Here is a 20,449-nt window from a genome sequence, read left to right on the forward strand (position 1 = left end):
CTTCTGTGCAAACCGTGCGATCAACCCGTACCCTGAGCTTGAAAGGCCTGGGCTTGACCCCGCGTCCTCGGACAAGTCCACTGGTGGGGGAGGGGACTGCTGGGCATGGGGTGGGGTGGACAGCAGCTCAAGTCCCGCAGCCGAGGGGGTCTCCTTGGCCTCCCCGCAAGCCCCTGGCCTCTGCCACCGGCCTAGCTTCTCACACCTGCGTGCTCGCACCGAGCGCGTCGTTAAGGCAGGTGGAATGGGCAGGTGATGGGAGCCCAGCTGCTCCACAGCCCCCGGGGGCCGGCGGGACCCGCAGAGGCGGGAGCCTACCCGCACCCCGGTCCTCGGCGGCGTCCCTCCCGCCTAGAGCCAGCTTCACTCGAGCGCCCTAAGAGGTCTGGGGGGGCCCCCTCCTGCTCGCACTCAGACCGAAAGCCTCCGAGTTGCTGGCTCAGCACTTGCGCCGGCCTCACGCTGCTGTCTGTGCGTGCCGCCCCGGGGAGGGACGTCCGACACCCATTTTTTCCTGGTGTCCCAGTCACCCAGGTGCGGAGACGGTCGCAGGAGACGGCGGAAGGAGTTTCCCGGGGCCGCGCTGTCGCTCACCGGCCTGCACCAATCAACACGCGGCGTGCTGCCGGGCCCGCCTCTTGGGGGAGGCGTGTCCCCCGTGAGTGATAGACGGAGCCGCCCGGCCCTGCTCAGCCCAGCCCACGCCGCTGCTTAGATTGAAATGCAGAACTCAAGCCTCTTTCATCGGGGCGCAGACTTCCTTTTACTCCTTCCTTTTGCACTCTTGCCGCCTCCTCCCGGGGAGAACCCGAGGCCCCGGCGGCCGCGGGACAGAGCCAGGCCGGGCTACCGAGGCCGTGCGAAGCAAAGTTTCTTTCTGGAAGCGCAGCCTAGGGCCGGCTTGGGGTACGGCTCGGAGCAATGGGTGAGTGGCTGCGGGGGCCCGCTGTCAAGAGCGGCAGAGGGAGGGAGGGAGCGGGCGGGCCAGGGCGGGAGGGCGCCCGCAGAGGCGCCCCCGCTGAGGGACTTGGGTGGGTTCCTACCACGCGTCCCGGGACTGCGCGCCTGCTACCGGGGTGGCTGTGGATACCCCGTGCCCGGGCGTGGCATCGCAGAGTCCCCCAGTGCCCCCGGGGGGCCACCCGAGGTGTGTTTCGCTTGCGCGCACACAAGCCAACGAAGCAGAACAAACAGACAAGAACCACTATCACCCCCCTCCAAACTCTCCCTCGCCCACCGGACCACCGCGCGGGTCTCCGGGCCGGGCGCCGGGAGAGGAGGACGGAGAGCGGCCGCGGGCTCTTTGGTGCGGAGCCGGCCAGTCCGAGCGCGTTCGGGCGTCCAGGCCTCTCGCTCGCCGCCGGCGGCCCCCGAGACTTCTCGGGGGCTCGGAACAGCCTGGAGTGCGTCTCGCCTCTCGGCTGGTCCGCGGCGGCTGCCCTCGCATCAGGAAGCAGGGATGTGGGGAGGGGGTCCGCCTGGACCCGGGGGTCGTCCGGGACTGTGCGGGCCGTGTTTGTAGGGGGCAGTGGCGTCCGGTTCTGCTGCGCTCAGCCCCGGGCCCACGTCTTGGGGGGAGGTGCACGTGTGGGCCGGCCACCCCGCGCCCTCGCCGTGCACCGGGGGAGCGAGCGGGCACGGGCGGCCTGTCCCAAGCGGCGGGTGCGCGTCCCCGCGCGCTGTGTGTTCGTTTCGCAGAGCCAGCCTTCGGGGAGGTGAACCAACTGGGAGGAGTGTTCGTGAACGGGAGACCGCTGCCCAACGCCATTCGGCTTCGCATCGTGGAACTGGCCCAGCTGGGCATCCGACCCTGTGACATCAGCCGCCAGCTGCGGGTCTCTCATGGTTGCGTCAGCAAGATCCTGGCGCGCTACAACGAGACCGGCTCGATCTTGCCAGGAGCCATCGGGGGCAGCAAGCCCCGGGTCACGACCCCCACGGTGGTGAAGCACATCCGGACCTACAAGCAGAGGGACCCCGGCATCTTCGCCTGGGAGATCCGTGACCGCCTGCTGGCGGACGGCGTGTGCGACAAGTACAACGTGCCCTCGGTCAGCTCCATCAGCCGCATCCTGCGCAACAAGATCGGCAACCTGGCCCAGCAGGGCCATTACGACTCCTACAAGCAGCACCAGCCCGCGCCGCAGCCCGCGCTGCCCTACAACCACATCTACTCGTACCCCAGCCCCATCACGGCCGCGGCCGCCAAGGTGCCCACGCCACCCGGGGTGCCCGCTCTCCCAGCTTCGGTGGCCATGCCTCGCACCTGGCCCTCCTCGCACTCCGTCACCGATATCCTGGGCATCCGTTCCATCACCGACCAAGGTAAGGGCTTGAAGGTCCGACGCGTGAGACTAGCTGCGAGCCCCTTTCCTGCCCGCTCACCGCCGAGGGGTCCCCAGCGCCTGTCCAACCCGCCACCCGAGGCCTTTTCCTTTGGAAGCGTGAGGAGGCTTCCCAGGGGGGTGTCCTGATCTCATTAACTTGAAACTCCTGCCCCTGTTTCCTTGCCACACACAGTCTCCTGCCTCATCTCAAACTACCAGAGCCGTAACATCCCCCCAGCCCTGACACATGGTTCGCATTTTCCACCCTCCCCCGCCTCTCGCGCCGCGCTGCTGCCTCCTCCGCCCGGGCTGGCTCACTGAGTGCGCGGCCGCCGGGCTTGGGGCGCAGCCCGGGAGGCCGAGCCGACCTGGGGCTGCCGAGCTTGCCGGGATGGACAGTTTGTTTGGGGGATCCCAGGCGGCTGCGAGGAGGAGTTCGGTGAGCAGTGGAAATTGTAGTGTTCTCAGATTCTGGCAATCAGACCACATTTGCTCAGGCAGGAAGTTCAAATGTCACCTAATTGGTTTCGTTCTTATGCTTCACTTCATTTTCCTCGGAAATGGAGGTCCCGAAAGTTATTGCTTTGTAACTTACATGTAGCTCGTTCTGGCTCGCTCTCTCTCTCTCTCTCTCTCTCTCTCTCTCTCTGTCTCTCTCTCTCTCTCTCTCTCTCTCTCTCACACACACACACACACACACACACACACACACACACACACACACACAACCTACCATATTATCTATCTTGGAAAGTGGCAGCGGCCACTCCCTGGCCGTCCTTTCTACTGTTCTCCCCAGACTGCTTTTTGCCTCAGTCCGAGGTCCCAGGGACTGCCAGCGAACACCTAAGGAGCTTCTGCACGTTTTCAGCTTTGCCAGCTTGACTTTTCTGCAATCAGAATGGCATCTGACCCTCCGGTTCAGTTGGCCTTCTGGGAGAGATCTGAGTTTGTTTTCTTTTACTGCGTTGTTATTTAAAAGAAGAAGAAGAAGAAAAAGGAGGTGCTACCGTCTTTCTTCGTAGGGAGAAAAGAAAGTCCATGTAGAATCGAACTAATTCGGAGATAACTTGCTAATGTCTCATAGCCCTAATGCTTCAAAAGCACAGAGGAGAAATTAAATAGGGGGGGATAACTCCTTTAATTATTTCCTGCCTTTCTCGTTGCCACCACATTGGCACAATTATCTTTTTAAGCAATTAAAGCAGGCCCTGATTCCTCAGCTCCTTGCGCCTGTCTCCTGGTTTTCGGATGGTGGATTTCCAAGTGCTCCACTTTGCCTTGCTCGGCGGCCGCCTAGCCACTGGAAGCAGCTTTTAAGGGGGAGAGTTGGCCCTTGATTTATAGGATAAACTGACCTCCCTGACATTTAGAGGAAACCCCTGTGCCTGGGAAAGTGTGAGATCAGCAGAAATGGGGGCTCGCAGGGGGATCTCGGTTTCTTAACACAACTTCAGGCTTGTGTGTACCAGCTGCATTTTGTCTGGGAGGGCAATGGGGAGATGAGGGGTTTTGGACCCAAACACCCTTTCCTGATACAAAACTGGGAGCCCGGAGTTTAGTTTGTTTAGTGTGGGAGGCACGGTGGGGGGGGGAAAAGTCTCCTCTCTGGAGATTCTACAGACAGATCAAAAGTCAGCTGGAGAAGTGTTGGATTGTGGTGAAAACTTCACTGTAGTGACTTTGGTTGGTTCTGGGCAGCTTTAGGCAGTGTGGTTTCTGACACATCTGTGAAAGGAAAATGATCATTTCTATAAAATGATCACCCCTACAAATGCCCTGTGGATGGAAGGAAGTGCTTAAAGTGTTTAAAACCAGATTATAAGGGACTTCCTCACATTTCACTCCTTCATCTATAGTACCCAAAGATGCGAATACATTCGAATGCCAGTGATCCCATATGGACTATTCGGGTGCGCTGTAGCCAGTACCTTATAAGGCATAATTTGCTTCACTTGTCTGTCAAGAATAGAGGGGATAACTGATGGCTTTGTTCCATTTCTTATTTCTACTTTCGTTTTCTTAACCTTTTTTTCCCTTTAAATCCCTCTCCCAGTAAATCCCACTCCTGAACTGTACTTGTGGCATTCAGAGTGGTAATCACATGATTGTTTCAAAAGTCAGAGGTGCATAACCATACATATTTAATGTCTAGGGATTTTGCACGCGCGTTGTGGGCATCCTTGGGCTATTTTTGCAAAATATTTTGCAGGCCCTTTGTTTTGTCTTTTGGTATACATTGCAGATACTCGCAGCGCAACCAGAGGCTCCTAGGGTAGAGTGCAGGCACCTTTAGGTTCTTGCTGCCCTTTCAATCCAGCATCTTTGTCCATTTCCAACGTAGCCCTGAGTTAGGATGGGGAGGTGGAGAAGCAAGCGCGCAGGCACCCAGATTTGGGAAACTCTGAGGGGGCAAAACCTCAGATTTTCTCCACTAACAGTCTTCGGAGTAGCGCAGAGGGGAGCTGGGAAATCGAAGGTTGGTGGGATAGGAGGGGGGGAGGGAGCTTCTCCCAGGCGCCGCGGAAAGGCCTCTTTTCAGGAGAGTGACACTTGGCCAGCCACGGGCTGGCGGAGTCCTGGCCGAGGTCGGGGTCTTTGGAGCGGGTTGGACACCCACCTGATACCCTCTCCCGCTTCCCAGGAGTGAGCGACAGCTCCCCCTACCACAGCCCCAAGGTGGAGGAGTGGAGCAGCCTGGCCCGCAACAACTTCCCTGCGGCTGCTCCGCACGCGGTGAACGGACTGGACAAGGGCGCCTTGGAACAGGAGGCCAAGTACGGGCAGGTGAGGAGGCGAGCACCAGGGCCAGGGGGGCCAAGAGGGCCGCGGGGTTTGGGCCATGGAGGACACCTAGGTCCCTTCCTGAGGCAAGCCCGAGCTGGTCACCCCCGTTGGTGCCAGGAACCCGAGTTCGAGGCTCGGGCCTGAGAGGGAGCGCAGAGTTGAGGCCTGGATCGCTGGTCCGCCGCGCCTGCAGGCCCCGTGGCTTCCCCAGCGCGCGGGGCCGTGCCGGCTGACGCGTTAACCTTAACCTGGGGTCGCACACTGCCGCCCGACTGGACGGACCCGGCTGCAGCCCCGAAACCCGTGCGGGTGGCTTACCCCGCGCTAGCAGGAAGAGGGACAACCCGATAGTAAAGTGACCGTTTCCCGATTGAAGGTCTCTCCGTCATCTCCCAAGGGAGGTTGGTGAGAAAACCTCAAATTACACGGACTGGCTGTGGACCGTTTAATTTTTCTACCCCTCCGTCCCTCCCCCGGTTCTCCAAAAAGAAAATTCAAAACACCCGTTCTGTGTTTTACCTTACAAAAAAGCTAAGCGACCGCTCCAACAGACGCCCAAGAGGGTCGAGTCTAAATTCATCACCACGCTGGAGTCAAGAGTTCAAAACTCTCAGAAACCGGACCTTCTGGCCAGCGGGAGGTTTCCCGGAGCAAACCTGGCTTGAACCTTCCGCTCCAACGCCACAGCTTCAGAGCGCTGTTTGGGTTGTATTAACACTCCGCGGGGTTTTCTCATCTGTCCACATCAACTTGTAAAATTAGGTCAGAACGTGCTATTCTTACTCTCCCTCAGGGAAGAAAACTCCGGGTGGTTCGTTTTGTGTGACAATTTTCAAGTCCACTTCCCTGCCCGCCCTTGGTTGGTGGGAGCACAGAGAAGTAGCTTTCCCGGAGCCAATAGCACAGAACTCGGCTGCCAAGGCAGCCACCCCTGTTTCTGCCGTCCAGAGCGCTGAGAAGGTCTAAGGGGGCAACAGGCAGTGGAGGACCGTGGGAGAGGTGCCCCAGCTTCGGAAGCAAGGTCGTTATTGCTTCACGATTAAAATGCTAAGTTGTAGAGATGTCCCCAGGACTCACCTAGTGGGTGCCACCTTATGGCACTCAGGAATCCCTCATTCAACCCTCAAAGAGGGCTTCGGAAGGTGCACGGAGAATGGAGAATTCGCACATTCAAGTTCATCTTCCCATCAGCTTTTCGAAGCCCTCTCTGATCATCGGTGGTTATAAATGATGTTTAGAGATTGACTTTTAAAAAGCAATCACTGTTTATCAGACGTCTCATAGTAAAAAAAAAAGGTGTGAAGGCATGTTGTTACCCACAGATAGAGGCTGTGCACATGCAGTGTAGCCTAGTAGCAAACGTTTAATAGGTGCCCAGCACTTTTGATTAGGTCATGGTTTCTTGGAATAACATTGTGAAGTACAGAGTTGAAAAGTAGCCTCTAATTCAACTCCACTTATATGTAAAGCAAACTCATAATGCAAAAACAAACAAACAAAAACCTTCGTAGTTTTCTCTCCCTTAAGTTATAATACCAGCATTTACGCTTGTTTCGGGATGATGAATTTGTATAATACATTTCAAAGCCAAACTGACAAGTTACTCATTTTTTTTGGGGGGGGGACATTTTTCAATGGTTTCAAGTAATGAACTGTGTATTCTAAATGTTAAAATTTGATTACATTTTACACAATGAAGTGCAAATCACTAATTTACCGGATTAATATAAGCAAGTAATTTAAAAGGGGGCAAAAAAATACTGCTCTAGATAGTGAAGAGAATGCAGAATAAAAAGATACATGTATGCTCAACTTACCTATAGAACATTTTTAATTGCAATATGCTAATCTTCTACCTTATGGTGTAATTAGAAAATTCAAATGTTAGAAATATAAAAACCTGAAAAGTTTGGAAAGCCAACATAAATTAGTGGCTGCTCTGTCAAGACTGTTAGAATAGTCTTTTTGCTGAAGATTTGCTAAGTAGGCACATGTAGGCTGTATCATTTTTGGAGCCATTTTGAACCTTGGACATTGATGTCACTAAGGGTAAAATTAAATGTATCCTAACACTTGCTCAAAACATGCCAAGATCAAGTGTGTTGTGCAGTCTAGCATATGTGTGCATTCCCCTCGCTCATATACAGAAAGAAACTTTCTTGCTCAAAGTCATTTTCCACAATGTAACCAGCATATTCCAACTCAGTTGTGAACCCAGGCAACAGCTCCCCCTTTCTGTATAATGAAAAAAAGGAGGCGGGGGAGGGAGGAAGAATATTAATAAATTTGCTTCCCCTACATTACTTTCAGGGCATTTGCAGTTGTTACTAAGTAGAGCAATAGTATGTAATACCTGTTTCATTTCAGCATGCAAAGGAGAAAATTCAGATTTCAGAATCATAGGGCTTCATGTGTATTTTGCCAGGAGACACCTGTAAAATTACCAGAGGGTTGAACTGGCAACCAATTATAGATCCTATTGTTTAGCATAATGTAGAGTTTCTATTTGCAGCTTCAACTGTAAAGAAAGATGCCCCATTCCTGGTAATTACACTGTGTGCACATTTCAGAAACATGCACAAAACATCTATTTGTGAAAATTTAGTTTAGAATATTCAAATGTCTTACATTAATATAACACTTTAATTGATATTTTATAGTACCATAAATAAGTCCTTGTTGTCTATCTCTGGAACAGAATATTTAGTGTTTTTTTTTTAAGCCCTCATGTAATATCGGACTAGAAATCTTTAATACCAACTAATTCTGAATGACACCAATGTTTTCTGGCTCCTAAAGCTGGTTTTCTTCTGTGGAAAGTGGAGTATTGCTGTTGAATACAATAGAATGGCAAAAGAACATTCTATGAAGAAATGGAATGTATCTGTCCTTTATTGTAGTATTTAGAGAATTAAAGACTTATTTTTTCCAAGTAGTTTGTAAACAATCTCATAGTTTTAGCAGAATTTTCTACAAACAGCACCTACTTTCTTGGAAAACACGCATTATAAATCTGGTGTTCTAATTAAACTAATCCTAATGCTGATTATAAGCTTTTTGCATCTTTCTTTTGGAGTTGGATGTGGTGACTCTGATAACAATTTTGTATAATATTAGCTAAGAAACGGAGACTAGTCTATACATATTTGGACTTTAAAAAGTCAGAATTCAACAGTTGTGAAAGTAGTTGAGTTTAAAGGTATAATTTAAACCTGGAATTCTCACACAGAATTCATCTGATTTGAAATAAAGTTAATATTTCAGAATCCTGGAGCTAATTTCCCAGCACATAATTTTAAAAACCTGTGATCTTTGTGCACATAGGGTGCTCAGAATGAGGTTGTGCTGAAGTTCTCTTTGTTGCAAATAAAGTTAATTCTTGTTAACTTGTAGTTTTATAGAGAATAACATCTTTGGTAAATATCAATAGAGTCTTTGAAATTCACGTTATTATGAAAAACATTCTTTGGTGTTGTTAACTTTAAACTAGTATCTTTTAAAAAGCTGGATCACATGTCAATAAAGCATGTTTCTATAAAGTGGCAGAAACATGTAACAAAACTTTTAGATTAAAAATAATTAGAAGGCAGCAATCTGGGAATGTTCTCATCACAAACGAACAAATGTTCGAGGCGCTGGATATATTAAACATCTTGATTTTATCATCATAGGTTGAATACCTGTATTGAAACATCACATTGTACCCCATTCATATATACAATGATTATGTCAATTTAAAAGAAAATGAAACTGAAAAAGCAAAAAACTGAAGGTTGCATCAATTTTAGTATATGTTAGAAGTGTAAGATCTAGGCGAGAAAATAAAACACTATAACAGCTTCCAATTACTGGAGACATTTACATATACAATCTAAAAACTAAGCATAATTGAGATCCTTTTGGATGATTGTTGGACCGTATTTACAGTGACCATTTGCTTTTATCAGATTTGCTGTCCTAGGTCATTGAATAATGAATTGGAAGAGTGGGTAGTGAGAAAAATGATAAATATGAAAAAGAAAATTCTGCTTACTTTTCAGATTTGAATTTTTTTTTTTTTACTTGTGATGTCAAGATTAAATTTCTAGGGGAAGCAGATTTCTCTTTGTGGTCAAAACTACTTTAGGATAAAGCCAAGGTAAACTCATTTTATTTAAGGAGGGGAACAGGTATTGCTGATGAGTGGATGACAGGCTATGGGGAGAGAACCTAGCATTGTGATCCACATTCTCTTCAACAGCAAAATTGTCGAGTAGACAATTCTGAATTTGAAAAATAGTTTGTCACTTTTCATTGTTAGATAGTTGTCATATACATTTGTGTGTGTGTGTGTGTGTGTGTGTGAGAGAGAGAGAGAGAGAGAGAGAAAGAAATTATAAGTGTTTGAATTCTGATGCTGGGGAAAGGAATAAAAATGGACCAACAATGACTCAAATAATGAAATGGCTAGGTTAGAATTTTAATTTTTTTTCTCAAGAGCTTTATTTGTTTTGATTACTTCTTGTGTAATGCTTATTCCATGATGCTTAGCATTATGTTTTGCTTTTAAAGCAACAGTATCCCATCTTTTTGCTGTCACACACCTGAACTAGCTTAAGTATACAAACACCTATGAAACATCTAAGATGAGTTCTGTTTTCATGGGGATACAAAATGATTAAGGGAAATCCCTGTCCTCAAATGGTTTGCAGTCTAGCCCTTTGCCAAATCAGCTTTTCAACATATTCATTAAAATTTTTTTAAACTGGCAGATCTACATTTTTAACATTTTAGAACAAATGAAATAAGAACCTCATACTGTCATTCTTCTTGGGATAGGCCTGAGAGAGTTACACTGCATCACAAATATTTTTCTAGACTCTTCCTCATGTCTGAGTGATGCAGTATGCCGTTTCCTAAAATATCCAGCAAAGAGAATAACTTGCTTTTTGCTGGATATGCAATTTGGTCTGTAAATCTTATTCTCAAAATTAGGCAGGAGGTAGTTCATTAGAGAAGGCCTTTGCATGCCTCTTCCAAGGCAGGAATTCTCCTGGCCTTCATGGAAGATCCACATGAAAAAGGGGTTGAGGGATTGAAGTCTTATTTATGGAATCTTTAGGTAAAGTCATTTTCAAAAATGAGATTTCCATTACATGCCCATTGCTGGGGTTTCATTTGGAAAATTTGTTTACTCTTCCCTGGGGATTCCATATGTTGGTTGATATATAAATCATATTTACAATCCAATTAAATAGAGTAATTTAGCATGTTTGCTCCCACTATATTTATGGTGTACATTTGGTAGTCTCTACTCAGCCTAACTAGCTTTTCAGATTAATTACATGCCCTTCAACTGAAAACATTAAACAGATTTGGGAAGTTTAACTCATGTACTCTTTTACTGGAAAGAATAAACACACATCAATGCTACCTGTAGTTGTTTTTCCTTTGCGGTGGAAAATTTTGCTCTTTTGGTGATTGCTTCATAAATAACAATTACTTTCCTGAGATTTATATCTTTTACTAATGTCATGTTTCAAAATTAATAGCAAGAAAATTGGTGTGTTTATTGAATCATTAGAATGAATGAACAGTGAAGGTGGCAGGAGGCAAGTACATTTTAGAGCACGTTTGTTCTTTTTGCTTACTCCTTCCTTTTCAATTTCTGAATCTGAACTTTAAAACCAAAAAGTAAATTGAAACAAAACCCCTCCACTCCTAAATCTAGGTCACAGTTTAACTTGATGGAAAACTAAGAGTTATTTTTATACTGTTTAAGATTTTGATTTTTTTTTTTTTAACAAGCACTTTAACCTTCCATTGCTTATTCTACAAGATGAAGTCAACTCTCTCCATGCCTTCTCTTCCTACCCTTTCTGCAATGTGGAGGGTATTGCATCACTAAAATGACACTAAATAAATATTGTGGGTTTTAGAGGACATTGAAATACTTAATGCTACCAAGAATAATAACATAAAGTTGGTGCCGTAAGCCTGAGAAATTGGACAAACATGGGAAAAACTACCAGTTTTTTTTTTCACTTGATAAATGAATATGGTCATGGAATAAGTAAGGCACCTGCTCTGCTTCCCCCTTAATCCCAGGAGCACTAAGATGACAGTCCAGCCCAGCATGGCTTCAGAGTATCGTATTCCAAGGGAAACGCACCAGAAGTATGTCCGTGTAAGGGGGGATATAGAGGTTATAGAACAGCCGAAAAGCCCTAAGCAAAGAACACATCTTCTACAGCACTAGTTTGAAGGGCAAAGGTATATGGGGAAGAAATGGAAGACGCTTAAGTAAGAGTCTCAAGGAGAATAGTAATTTTGGGTGATTGGTAGAAATACAAAGAAAAAAAAAATGAGTAGCTGTGATGAAAAGTAGAGCTCACCAACAGATGTCTTCTGTTAATTGGATCCTTGTTCCTGTCATCCACAATGGCACAATTTTTAACCTTATGTACTTTTAAAATGTGAAGCAAAGGTTTTTTAAAAACAATTTTAGTTTGTATCCTACTGTTTCAGGTGCATGTTAGCATGAATAGTGTAACAATATCATCCAACACAAGCACGGAAAGGGATAGATACAGTGTCACTACATAACTGCAGTGGGATGATTTGCTTCCAAACTATTTTCCCTATAGGTTATTGGGAAAATTCTAAATAGAAATGATCAGAATTATAATCTCTAAGCAAGTTAGGTTTTCCCACTATTTAATAGCTGGGAGATACTCATTTTGAGATACTTAAACGCATGTCTCCTTAAAGACAAAATTTGCCACTTTCAAAAAGAAGGAAAAAGAATTTGTTTTTTATAAATAAAGAAACAAGTGAGGCTTAAACAGTGAGAATAAGATTCTAGAAAAGCAAATATTCTTCTAATTTCTTTAACACATGGCATTGAGTTTGCCAGTTGGCCCAAGGTAAATGAATAAATCCCTCATTTATACCTTCCTGTATAAAAAAGAGATTAAGATCCCACCTACATCCAACAGTGATGTTTAATAAATTTTTTTGATAAAAAACACAGCATCATTCTTTGGACTCTTGAAATAAATTTTAATTTGAATTGAACATTGTATTATTTCATGATACATTACCTTGTAATTACACAATAAACTCAACTGCTTCTAACAAGGTACAATTCATTACTCCTCATTATTCAGTAAATGTGCTGGGTAACTTCTTGGTGTTTGGGACAAAGGGGATACTCAAGAAACTTTATTTTCCTTTCTCCTTCCTCATTTTTCAAACAATAGACATTGACAAACGGAACACAAGGTGCATTCTTATAAACCAAGAGTCAAAATCCAACCCTCTATTTTTTCTTATTTTGTCAGAAACCCATGAGCCATGCTGACACCCATGTATGTCTACTATATGTTGAGAAAATTGTATCTGAGATTGCATCATTGCATTCTCATAGATGTGGAAATGAAAATAATAGCTCAATGAATTAAATTAAAAAAAGCAATTTCTATGTTGCACGGGTATTGGAAAAAATCATCTAACATTTGTCTGAATTATCAGCTTTTCTTGTACTAGTGTTTACATTATATTTTCCCTAGGAAGTATATTGTTGATACGTTAGTTTGTTCATGTCTGTCTCAGAAACAGGATTTACTCTCTGTCTTTAAATCGGGTAGGAACTGAGAGAAAAACATTAAAGCAATTGAAAAGGATGCTGAATGTTCATGCCAGAATCTGGATTAGAAACGAGGGTGTTTTCATGTTGTTAATAGTAACGATACCAACAATAATTTATTGGACGCCAAGAGAGCAATGGTTTCTAGGCAGACTTGCTTGCCACAGCAGCTGCATTTTGTTTGCAAAAATTTTACATCTAATTCATTGGAAGAGATGAACCCATGTGACTTTTAGAAACTCACATGATAGGGCCCCCGAAACTGTGCAAGCTGAACTTCTGATTTCAAAATAGTGCATGTGCAATTCTTTTTTATTTGGATGCACAATTTCTTTTCTGATCAAATGGCTCTGGAAAAAAATATCTCCAATCTCCCTAAAAACCAATTCTTAGGAGATCAAGTGCCTCATTTCACATGTCCTTTGTCCAGCCAGCATTTTCAACATGATGCCTTAAGATATGGTCCATGTTTTATTTAACAAAGGTCATGCTCATTTAGCATTTCTAACGTGACAGCTTACGCTCTGTGCCCGTCCTTACTGGAAATGAAAGCTACACCGAAAAGGCCTGTCACAGATGCCTCAATAAAAGCGCCAAACAAAACCCAGCAAGTGCTGGAAAGGTTGACAAGGGAATCATGGATAAGCTGAACAGTCGAAGCCTATTTAGTTGCCATTCATTCCTTCCTCATCCTGCATCTCCTTCATCCAGTTTTCCAGAGGGCAAAAGCAAATTTTCCGGTTGTAACTTCCACACAACTTTTGCAAAAATTATAATATCCTGTTTTTTTGGCATTATTATTGTTATTATTGAGTAGCAAGACTCTAAAAGCCTTCAGAATATAATTAAGGTTGGAAGTAAAAAAAAAAAAATCAGAAAGCAGAGCAAGCATATTGCTAGTTTACCCAGAACAGTACTTTGGCTTCTTTAGAGAAATCTGTGGATTGTTGACCGTTGTAATGTGATTACTTTTCACTTCTCTCTTCCTGCTTCTCCCAGGCACCAAATGGTCTCCCAGCTGTGAGCAGTTTTGTGTCAGCGTCCAGCATGGCTCCTTACCCTACCCCGGCCCAAGTGTCACCTTACATGACCTACAGCGCTGCTCCTTCCGGTTATGTTGCTGGACATGGATGGCAACATGCCGGCGGCACCCCACTGTCCCCCCACAACTGTGATATTCCCGCGTCCCTGGCGTTCAAGGGAATGCAGGCGGCCAGAGAAGGGAGTCATTCAGTCACCGCCTCGGCACTCTGATGGGCGCTTCGGGCTCCAGCAGCTTCACCGGTTCCGGGTTCCCCCTCCGAGCACGCCTCCAACCTCCCCCCTTCCCAGGTGTCGCAGGCGGCCTCTCCCGCCCTCCACCTCGCCTGCCCCCGCCGGGAGAGCTGGCTCTGTGGAATGACATCCTTTGTGCTGATGACACTTAAGTATTTCTTGCCATAACTTCTCTCTTGCAGAAAACCTGACATGACTTTAGGATTTAAAAACAAAAGCAACGTTAAGGATTCAAGGAGACATTTGTGTTGCCCACACACTGTTTTAATGTAGTGGAGAAACCTACACCCCTCAAAGGGCTTAAGGAACTTTCTAAACTAGTCTTTGGTAAAACCACACATGTATATTTATTCTAAATCAATCTGAACTTTTGAAACGTGCAATTGTTGAGATTTTGCAAAATCAATAAAGGAAAACACATATAGAAAAAAAAAATAAGCTATGCTATATCCTCTAATCAAATAAGGTGTCCAAGTAAGCCTTAATGCCTCATTAGGAAACCATGCAATGATTGACGTGTTTGAGTGATCCTTTGCGTATTGTTGAAAGATGACCTGTTGTATTGAAAAGTATGTGTAGAATTCAAGCAGTACCGAATTTAGCTCCTCTTGGTGTTTTATTGCAGTTCCAAATACAATAATGTTTATATTGTTTCCTATTAGATTGTAAATATGGACTCTGGATGGTGCATTTGTGTCTTCATTCCATAGGATAATCCCCCTCACCAAGCCTCATCCCCGTGTCTATTTTTTCTTTTTTTGTTCAGTTGACTTTCCTTGCAACGTCTCTGTCTCTGAGTGGTGGTGGGCTGCTTGGGCTCCTGCACCTGGACTTGCCCCTGTATGTTGTGTGTACAGTGAAGGCTTCAACATTTCATGAAGGACACTTTCTACAGCAGAGGACTCAAAAACAAACACCTACATATAACAAGCCAGTCTCTCACTTTACATCCTAATCAAACAACACACATGCCAAGCATATAAAGGCAAGAGGGTAGAAAATATCTGAGAAAGAAGGCTCTAAAGGAAGTTACTTAGAAACTTAGGTTTAATGTGAAATCCTTTGCAAAGACACTTAAAATGAACTTTTTGTTAAGAAAACCACTGTGAAACTAAATTGTACTGTTGTTGGCTTACCTGTGTGCTCAACGATCTCAGCCCCACATGGTGTTATAATGTAAAGAAAATGGAAATTTTTGCTCCAGTGAATGTAATGACGGCTTGCTGTGAAGTTTACATTATTGTACAGAAGCATATTTCACATGTAGGCAAACTGGTGATGGTAATGGAAATACACTTGCTATTTAATTTTAACAAATTCCCTTTATTCATTTCTGGACTTAACAGAACACACTTTAACTGACGAATCTTTCCGGGCCAATCTACCTTTCATTATAATGTTAATAATAGCTGTGGGATACTTGTGTGTGTGAGTGTGTGATTTTGTGCTGTATTTTAAAAAATAACTCATTTTCTTGGCAAAATTCTACAGTTTTTATCCAGTCTTTTTAGGATGTTTTTCCTGCTTGGCAATATAGGCTTTAGAAGATACATTTTAAAAACATTGGTACAGTTCAACTATTGGAAAATTAATATATTGTGGGGTTTTCGGGTATTAATCCTGTGCAATAACTGAAAGGGCACCTCACTAGCTATAGATGTTACAGATGCATGCGTTAGAGGATTTTGATTTCTTTCTATCTGTGCTGTGCACAGCCTACATGGCAATCCAGTTCTGCCACACCGGTTTCATGGCTTCATTTAAAGCTCAGATGGCTAGATAAGCTAGATGTTCAAGTCACCGGGATGTAAACAGTAAACAGATTTCTGAAATAGACGTTGCCTTCAAGGAACTGCTTTTGTCAGGCAGCAGATCTCTTATAGAAAGCTTTTGAACTGCATGTATTTCTAATGCAACCGAAATTCAGCGCTACAAACAGAGGATTATAAATTCAGGAGAGGAATAAGCAGAAGGAGCGGATGCACTCTCAGGGCCACAGTGTTGCTTTGATCTTGGCAAACTCCCATTGACGTGTGGGGTTCCCAGTCTGGTGAGAACATAGACTATAAACCCCACGGAACAAAGAGCTCATCTAATATTTTAGTGGAGACCTTAAAACCATATACCCAACAGGGATTCTGCTGCCACCCAGAAAAGCAGACAAAAGGGACAGAATTATCCTTTGTTTCTAGGGGACTGTTAGGGGTCTTTAAAAATTATCAAGTATTGTACGGAAACACAACTAAATGTTATTTTCTTTAACTTAAGAAATCTCTTATTATGTTATTTATGCTATTTTCTGGTTCTTGTACTTAAAAAAAAATCTAATATTAATTGTATGAAAGTTTTCTTTTTTCTCCCTTCACTTCCCCTCTCCCAAGTTTCTGCTACATAACAGTCAATTTATGTGGTGTGCTTTTAAAGATAACAGAAAGTCTAAATGCAATTTGCTTTTCAAAATGAGCTATGGTTTAAAAAAAAAGCCACTTTAAAAATATCAGAAAGAAAATGGGATGAAATATAGGGTTGGGGCTGTTTGAGTTTTAAACATTATTATTATTGGTCCATGCTAACATATTTCTCTGTTTTTTGAGGGTAAAAGTGTTGTTTATAAACTGACAAATGCATTCTTCAGAAACCCTTTCCATCTCACCCACATGGAAAGGTGAAAGGCTCAGTTTCAAGGCCGCTGTGCAGGCGATACTCTCACAGGATGCAAGATCGTTCCCTGCCAGACTGCAGTTTGTTTGCGAACATATCCTACTTCTCTTCATTTTTATGTTTTAATGACTCCTCTTCCTGAATATTGGGCTGAACTATAAATTAAACACGTTGGAAAGGTTGTACAACAGAAGGCTGTGTATGTATATACAGAATGTCAAAAAGCCTTTTATTTTTATACTTAAAATGCTCTAAATTAATAAAAAGTAATAATTACTATGTTATCCTTTACTTTTTATTTTCAAGATGCTGTAGTGACATAGACCCATGGTACAAATATCTCGTAGAAGTCGTTTTGAACATGTGTCCTTTGGAACCTGCAGACATTTCTGCCGACTGGAAGTAGCATCATTTCAGGATGTAGACATAAAGTCAAGTTTGGTTATATAAAGACCAAAGTCTTTTTAGAGTGCATGTTACTACAGGCATCCTTAGAAATGCTAAGAATGTTCTTCCATTTTGAAATGTGTTTGCCTTTATTCTAAAAGCTAACAACCTGGATATGCAGTTTGATTCTACAACTTATTTTTAAGGATGGCGTAGGTGAGTTCTTAGAAAAGGTATTTTAATATAAATATAGATAACAAGACATACCCAGGGAGTGCTTCCGATTTGTGATTTAATATGAAAATATTTCAGCAATTAAATGTATTTGCAAAGCAAACTTTGTGAAAGAAAGTTTACTATAATTTCGTGTATTATGTTTGTAATGAAAGATTTCTGACATTTATAAAATATGCTTGAAACAACGAGGTCAAATACCAAGTAGGTTAAGGAAAACAGAGCTGGGATGTGTATTATTACTAAATAAAGTCATCAGATTGACATCTTAACATGGATTCACAGAATTAAATATCCTTAAAAGGCCATTTGTGTGCACATTAAAGACATTTTCCTGTGGCCCTTAAATAGTAATTGTGAAAATTTTTGATCTCATAGGGAAACTGTTAAGTTTTGACATTTTTTTTAGCCTGGTCATTCATTGGATACCTCTTAAAGAACGAGCTACAAGGTGGTTTATTTTCAGTGATTCATTTGAAGCATTCCTAGACCTCTTAGGAAAACAACTATCATCACAATAAATTTTCTTTGTAAAGTATTGTATAAGGAGCCTTAAGCAACAAAGCTTATATCGCTTTTATGAAATACATTTGCTTTCTGTGCGATTTTCCTATATTCAATTTACATCACCTCATTGCTTCCTATTATTTTTCTTTTCCTCTCTAAGTAGCCCAAATCATCCTTTTCATTTGTCTAAAGACAATTTCCAAAGTATCAAAATTGGATTTATTCTTGTTCAAACTGTTCTCCCCTTTATCATAGCCTGCCTAGCTTAGCTCATCAATAGTCTCTCCTGTTTCTGATGCTGCACAGCAAATGTCCAGCATCTCAGGGGCAAAAAATACTTCCCAGGCCATCACCAGTTCTCCTGCAGCCACGAATAGCTATATTCATAGACCAGCAGCATCACCGCACCACCTAGAAAAGTAAAGAGTTGGTTTTTATCATCCAGCCTATGAAACAGGGTGGTCTTTGCACTGACTTGCTGAAGACCAAGAGTCTGAGGTGGTTTATCTTTTGAAGTCCATTTGGAATGACCACTTCTTAAATGCCAGTCCATAGATGTACAACTTTTTTTTTTTGAGACTTCTCAGGGCAAAGTCAAGACCATCTAGACTCTCCAAATACATTTTCCCTTCATGAGTTTCAACATTCCCCATCAAATTCTTTCTCAGTCAGTTTTCATTTTAAAAAAATCAATAAATAGAGACAAATTTAGTCATGTCAGGGCATGTAGCTTTGCTGCAAGCTGAAGCCTTCAGATTCTCTTCACGTAGGCAAAGGGTTTATCTTTGTTCACAATTAGCATCATCCTAGCTGCATTTAAGAAGGAAATCTCTAGGGTGGTGCTTATGGGGGAGTTTGGCTTACTCTTACGGCTTCCAAACTGGACTTCAAGGGGGGGGTGGACAGCTTCTAATTATTGTATCTGCACTGTACAACTTAACAAAAAGGGGTTGAAGGCAAACTTTCATTTCTTTCCCTGCTTCAGATGTTTATGGACTTGAACTTGAAAATCTGTGTAGTGGAGTTGGGTAGCAGGAAGCTACCATTTGTCTTGGGAGAGAAGAGTTTTATGACTGGCTACAAAGAGGCTTTCTGGTCATGTGTCAACAGGAATCTGACACAGGGCAACAGATACTGGGGGTGCTCAATTTCTAGATGCTCAAAGAAGCATTTATACGGGGATCATTTTGTGTTCTGATTCCACGAACAGTTTGTTTCAGGCCCCATAAGATAACCTCTCTTTGTCCTTCCATGTCTAACTGAAACAGTGCAACATAAAAATGTGGACAGGTTTTCTAGGCTCAACTCTGAGATTTGCGCACATGAACAGATCAACTTCTCATGGAAAGAAGTAGAATTTGGTTGGGATCCTAGTTACTATGTATACACAGCCATATGCCTTTTCCTTTCGATCTAAAGGCCACACATGTTTGTGTAACCATATACCAAAGAGAATTATCTGTCTGTGATTTCCATTTTTAACCCATGATGATGCTCCACTAGCCTCTTTTCTGCTGCTGTGGTCCTCTGGCAAACAAAAAGATGAGACTTGTTGCTGCTGCATGGACTTCTACAATGCTTCACAATGTGAGACAAGAAGATGCAGCATTAGGGTAGTTTTCAAACCACAGGCTTCAAGAGTCTTTTGTGAGAGGTACCTGATGGTTAACCATATGGAGCTGTTCAGGCTGTTGCAAAAATAAGATGGAATCTTTCTCCAGAAGAAACTATGAAAATTCCAGGTTCACCTTTATTTTCCTTTTCACTGTTTAGCTTTGTTTTTTTTTTTTTTTTGAATGATCTTGTGCTAAACTCAAAAGTCTTACCTTTCTACCTTTCTTCCCCTTGAAGTTGATGGGATTTGGACATTTGGAACAAAGTGGAGGCCATGTCCTTGACAGAGGTTTCCAACTAGTCACGGTTTTATTTCGCCTGGGCAGTAAGTCCACAGTCACCTTTTTCATTGGGTTTCACAACACAGTAACACAGGACCCCTTATGCAAAACATTTGAGAAAAACACCAACCCAGCATTTGCAAGCCTCTAACAAAACTTGGGGTCAGATTATTCAAGAGTTTTGGATTAAGGTTCCAGTCAATTAGCATTTTAGCTAAACTCTCCCTGGTCGCTGACCCTTTTAAGACCCATCCCCTTGTGAGAAAGCTAGTCTAGGGCCAGTCCTGTTATTTTCTCTAATATTAGGTCTAGTAGCCAGTTTTTACTGTGTGGTATAGAAGAAAAACACCACCTATACTACTTGCAGAGATGCACCAAATTCCCAAGATTCTTTATTATTGGGTTAGGTTTCCTGCCCTCCCCCACCTCCCATGGCCAATGCCTCACAGAAGGAAGGTCTGACTTACAAATATGAAGCAAAAACCCATGCCCATAAGGCCTGGAAAGGTTGGGCTAAATGGCCTGGGAACTGTGGAAATCTTTCCTCCAAGCAGTAAAGTGTAGACCACTTAGCGATTTCAGTTTCAGCCTGTCGCCTTTTCTCTTGGGACGGCTGAAACGCTGGTTCCCTGTCTTTAAGATCTCAAGGTGAATGCACAGCACGGCAGGGGAAGAGGGCATGGGTGGTGAAACGGAGGAATGGCAAAATCTGAGGGGAGTTAGGGAAGGTTCTGGAGAAGATGGCCAGG

At 43.8% G+C, this 20,449-nt stretch overlaps 2 protein-coding genes across 3 annotated transcripts in view; one reads left to right on the forward strand and one right to left on the reverse strand.

Annotated features, from left to right (window-relative positions):
* Positions 1–255: 255 nt before the first annotated feature.
* On the forward strand, positions 256–15,376 carry PAX9 (paired box 9). The gene is made up of 5 exons (XM_058665405.1): positions 256–658; positions 756–925; positions 1,116–2,325; positions 4,972–5,114; positions 13,741–15,376. Exons 1-5 carry the CDS (start codon positions 256–258, stop codon positions 13,993–13,995), a joined length of 2,181 nt encoding a protein of 726 aa, XP_058521388.1. The 3' UTR covers positions 13,996–15,376.
* Positions 15,377–16,492: 1,116 nt separating this feature from the next.
* SLC25A21 (solute carrier family 25 member 21) overlaps positions 16,493–20,449 on the reverse strand; it is a 473,857-nt gene continuing 469,900 nt past the window's right edge. For both annotated transcript variants that reach the window (XM_004584775.2, XM_058666356.1), the window contains one exon: positions 16,493–18,216. In XM_004584775.2, the coding sequence (XP_004584832.1) occupies positions 18,155–18,216 (62 nt within the window). In that variant the 3' untranslated portion in view covers positions 16,493–18,154. The remainder of the gene's footprint in view (positions 18,217–20,449) is intronic.

Source organism: Ochotona princeps, chromosome 6 (genome assembly GCF_030435755.1).
Source record: "Ochotona princeps isolate mOchPri1 chromosome 6, mOchPri1.hap1, whole genome shotgun sequence".
Classification (NCBI taxonomy): domain Eukaryota; kingdom Metazoa; phylum Chordata; class Mammalia; order Lagomorpha; family Ochotonidae; genus Ochotona; species Ochotona princeps.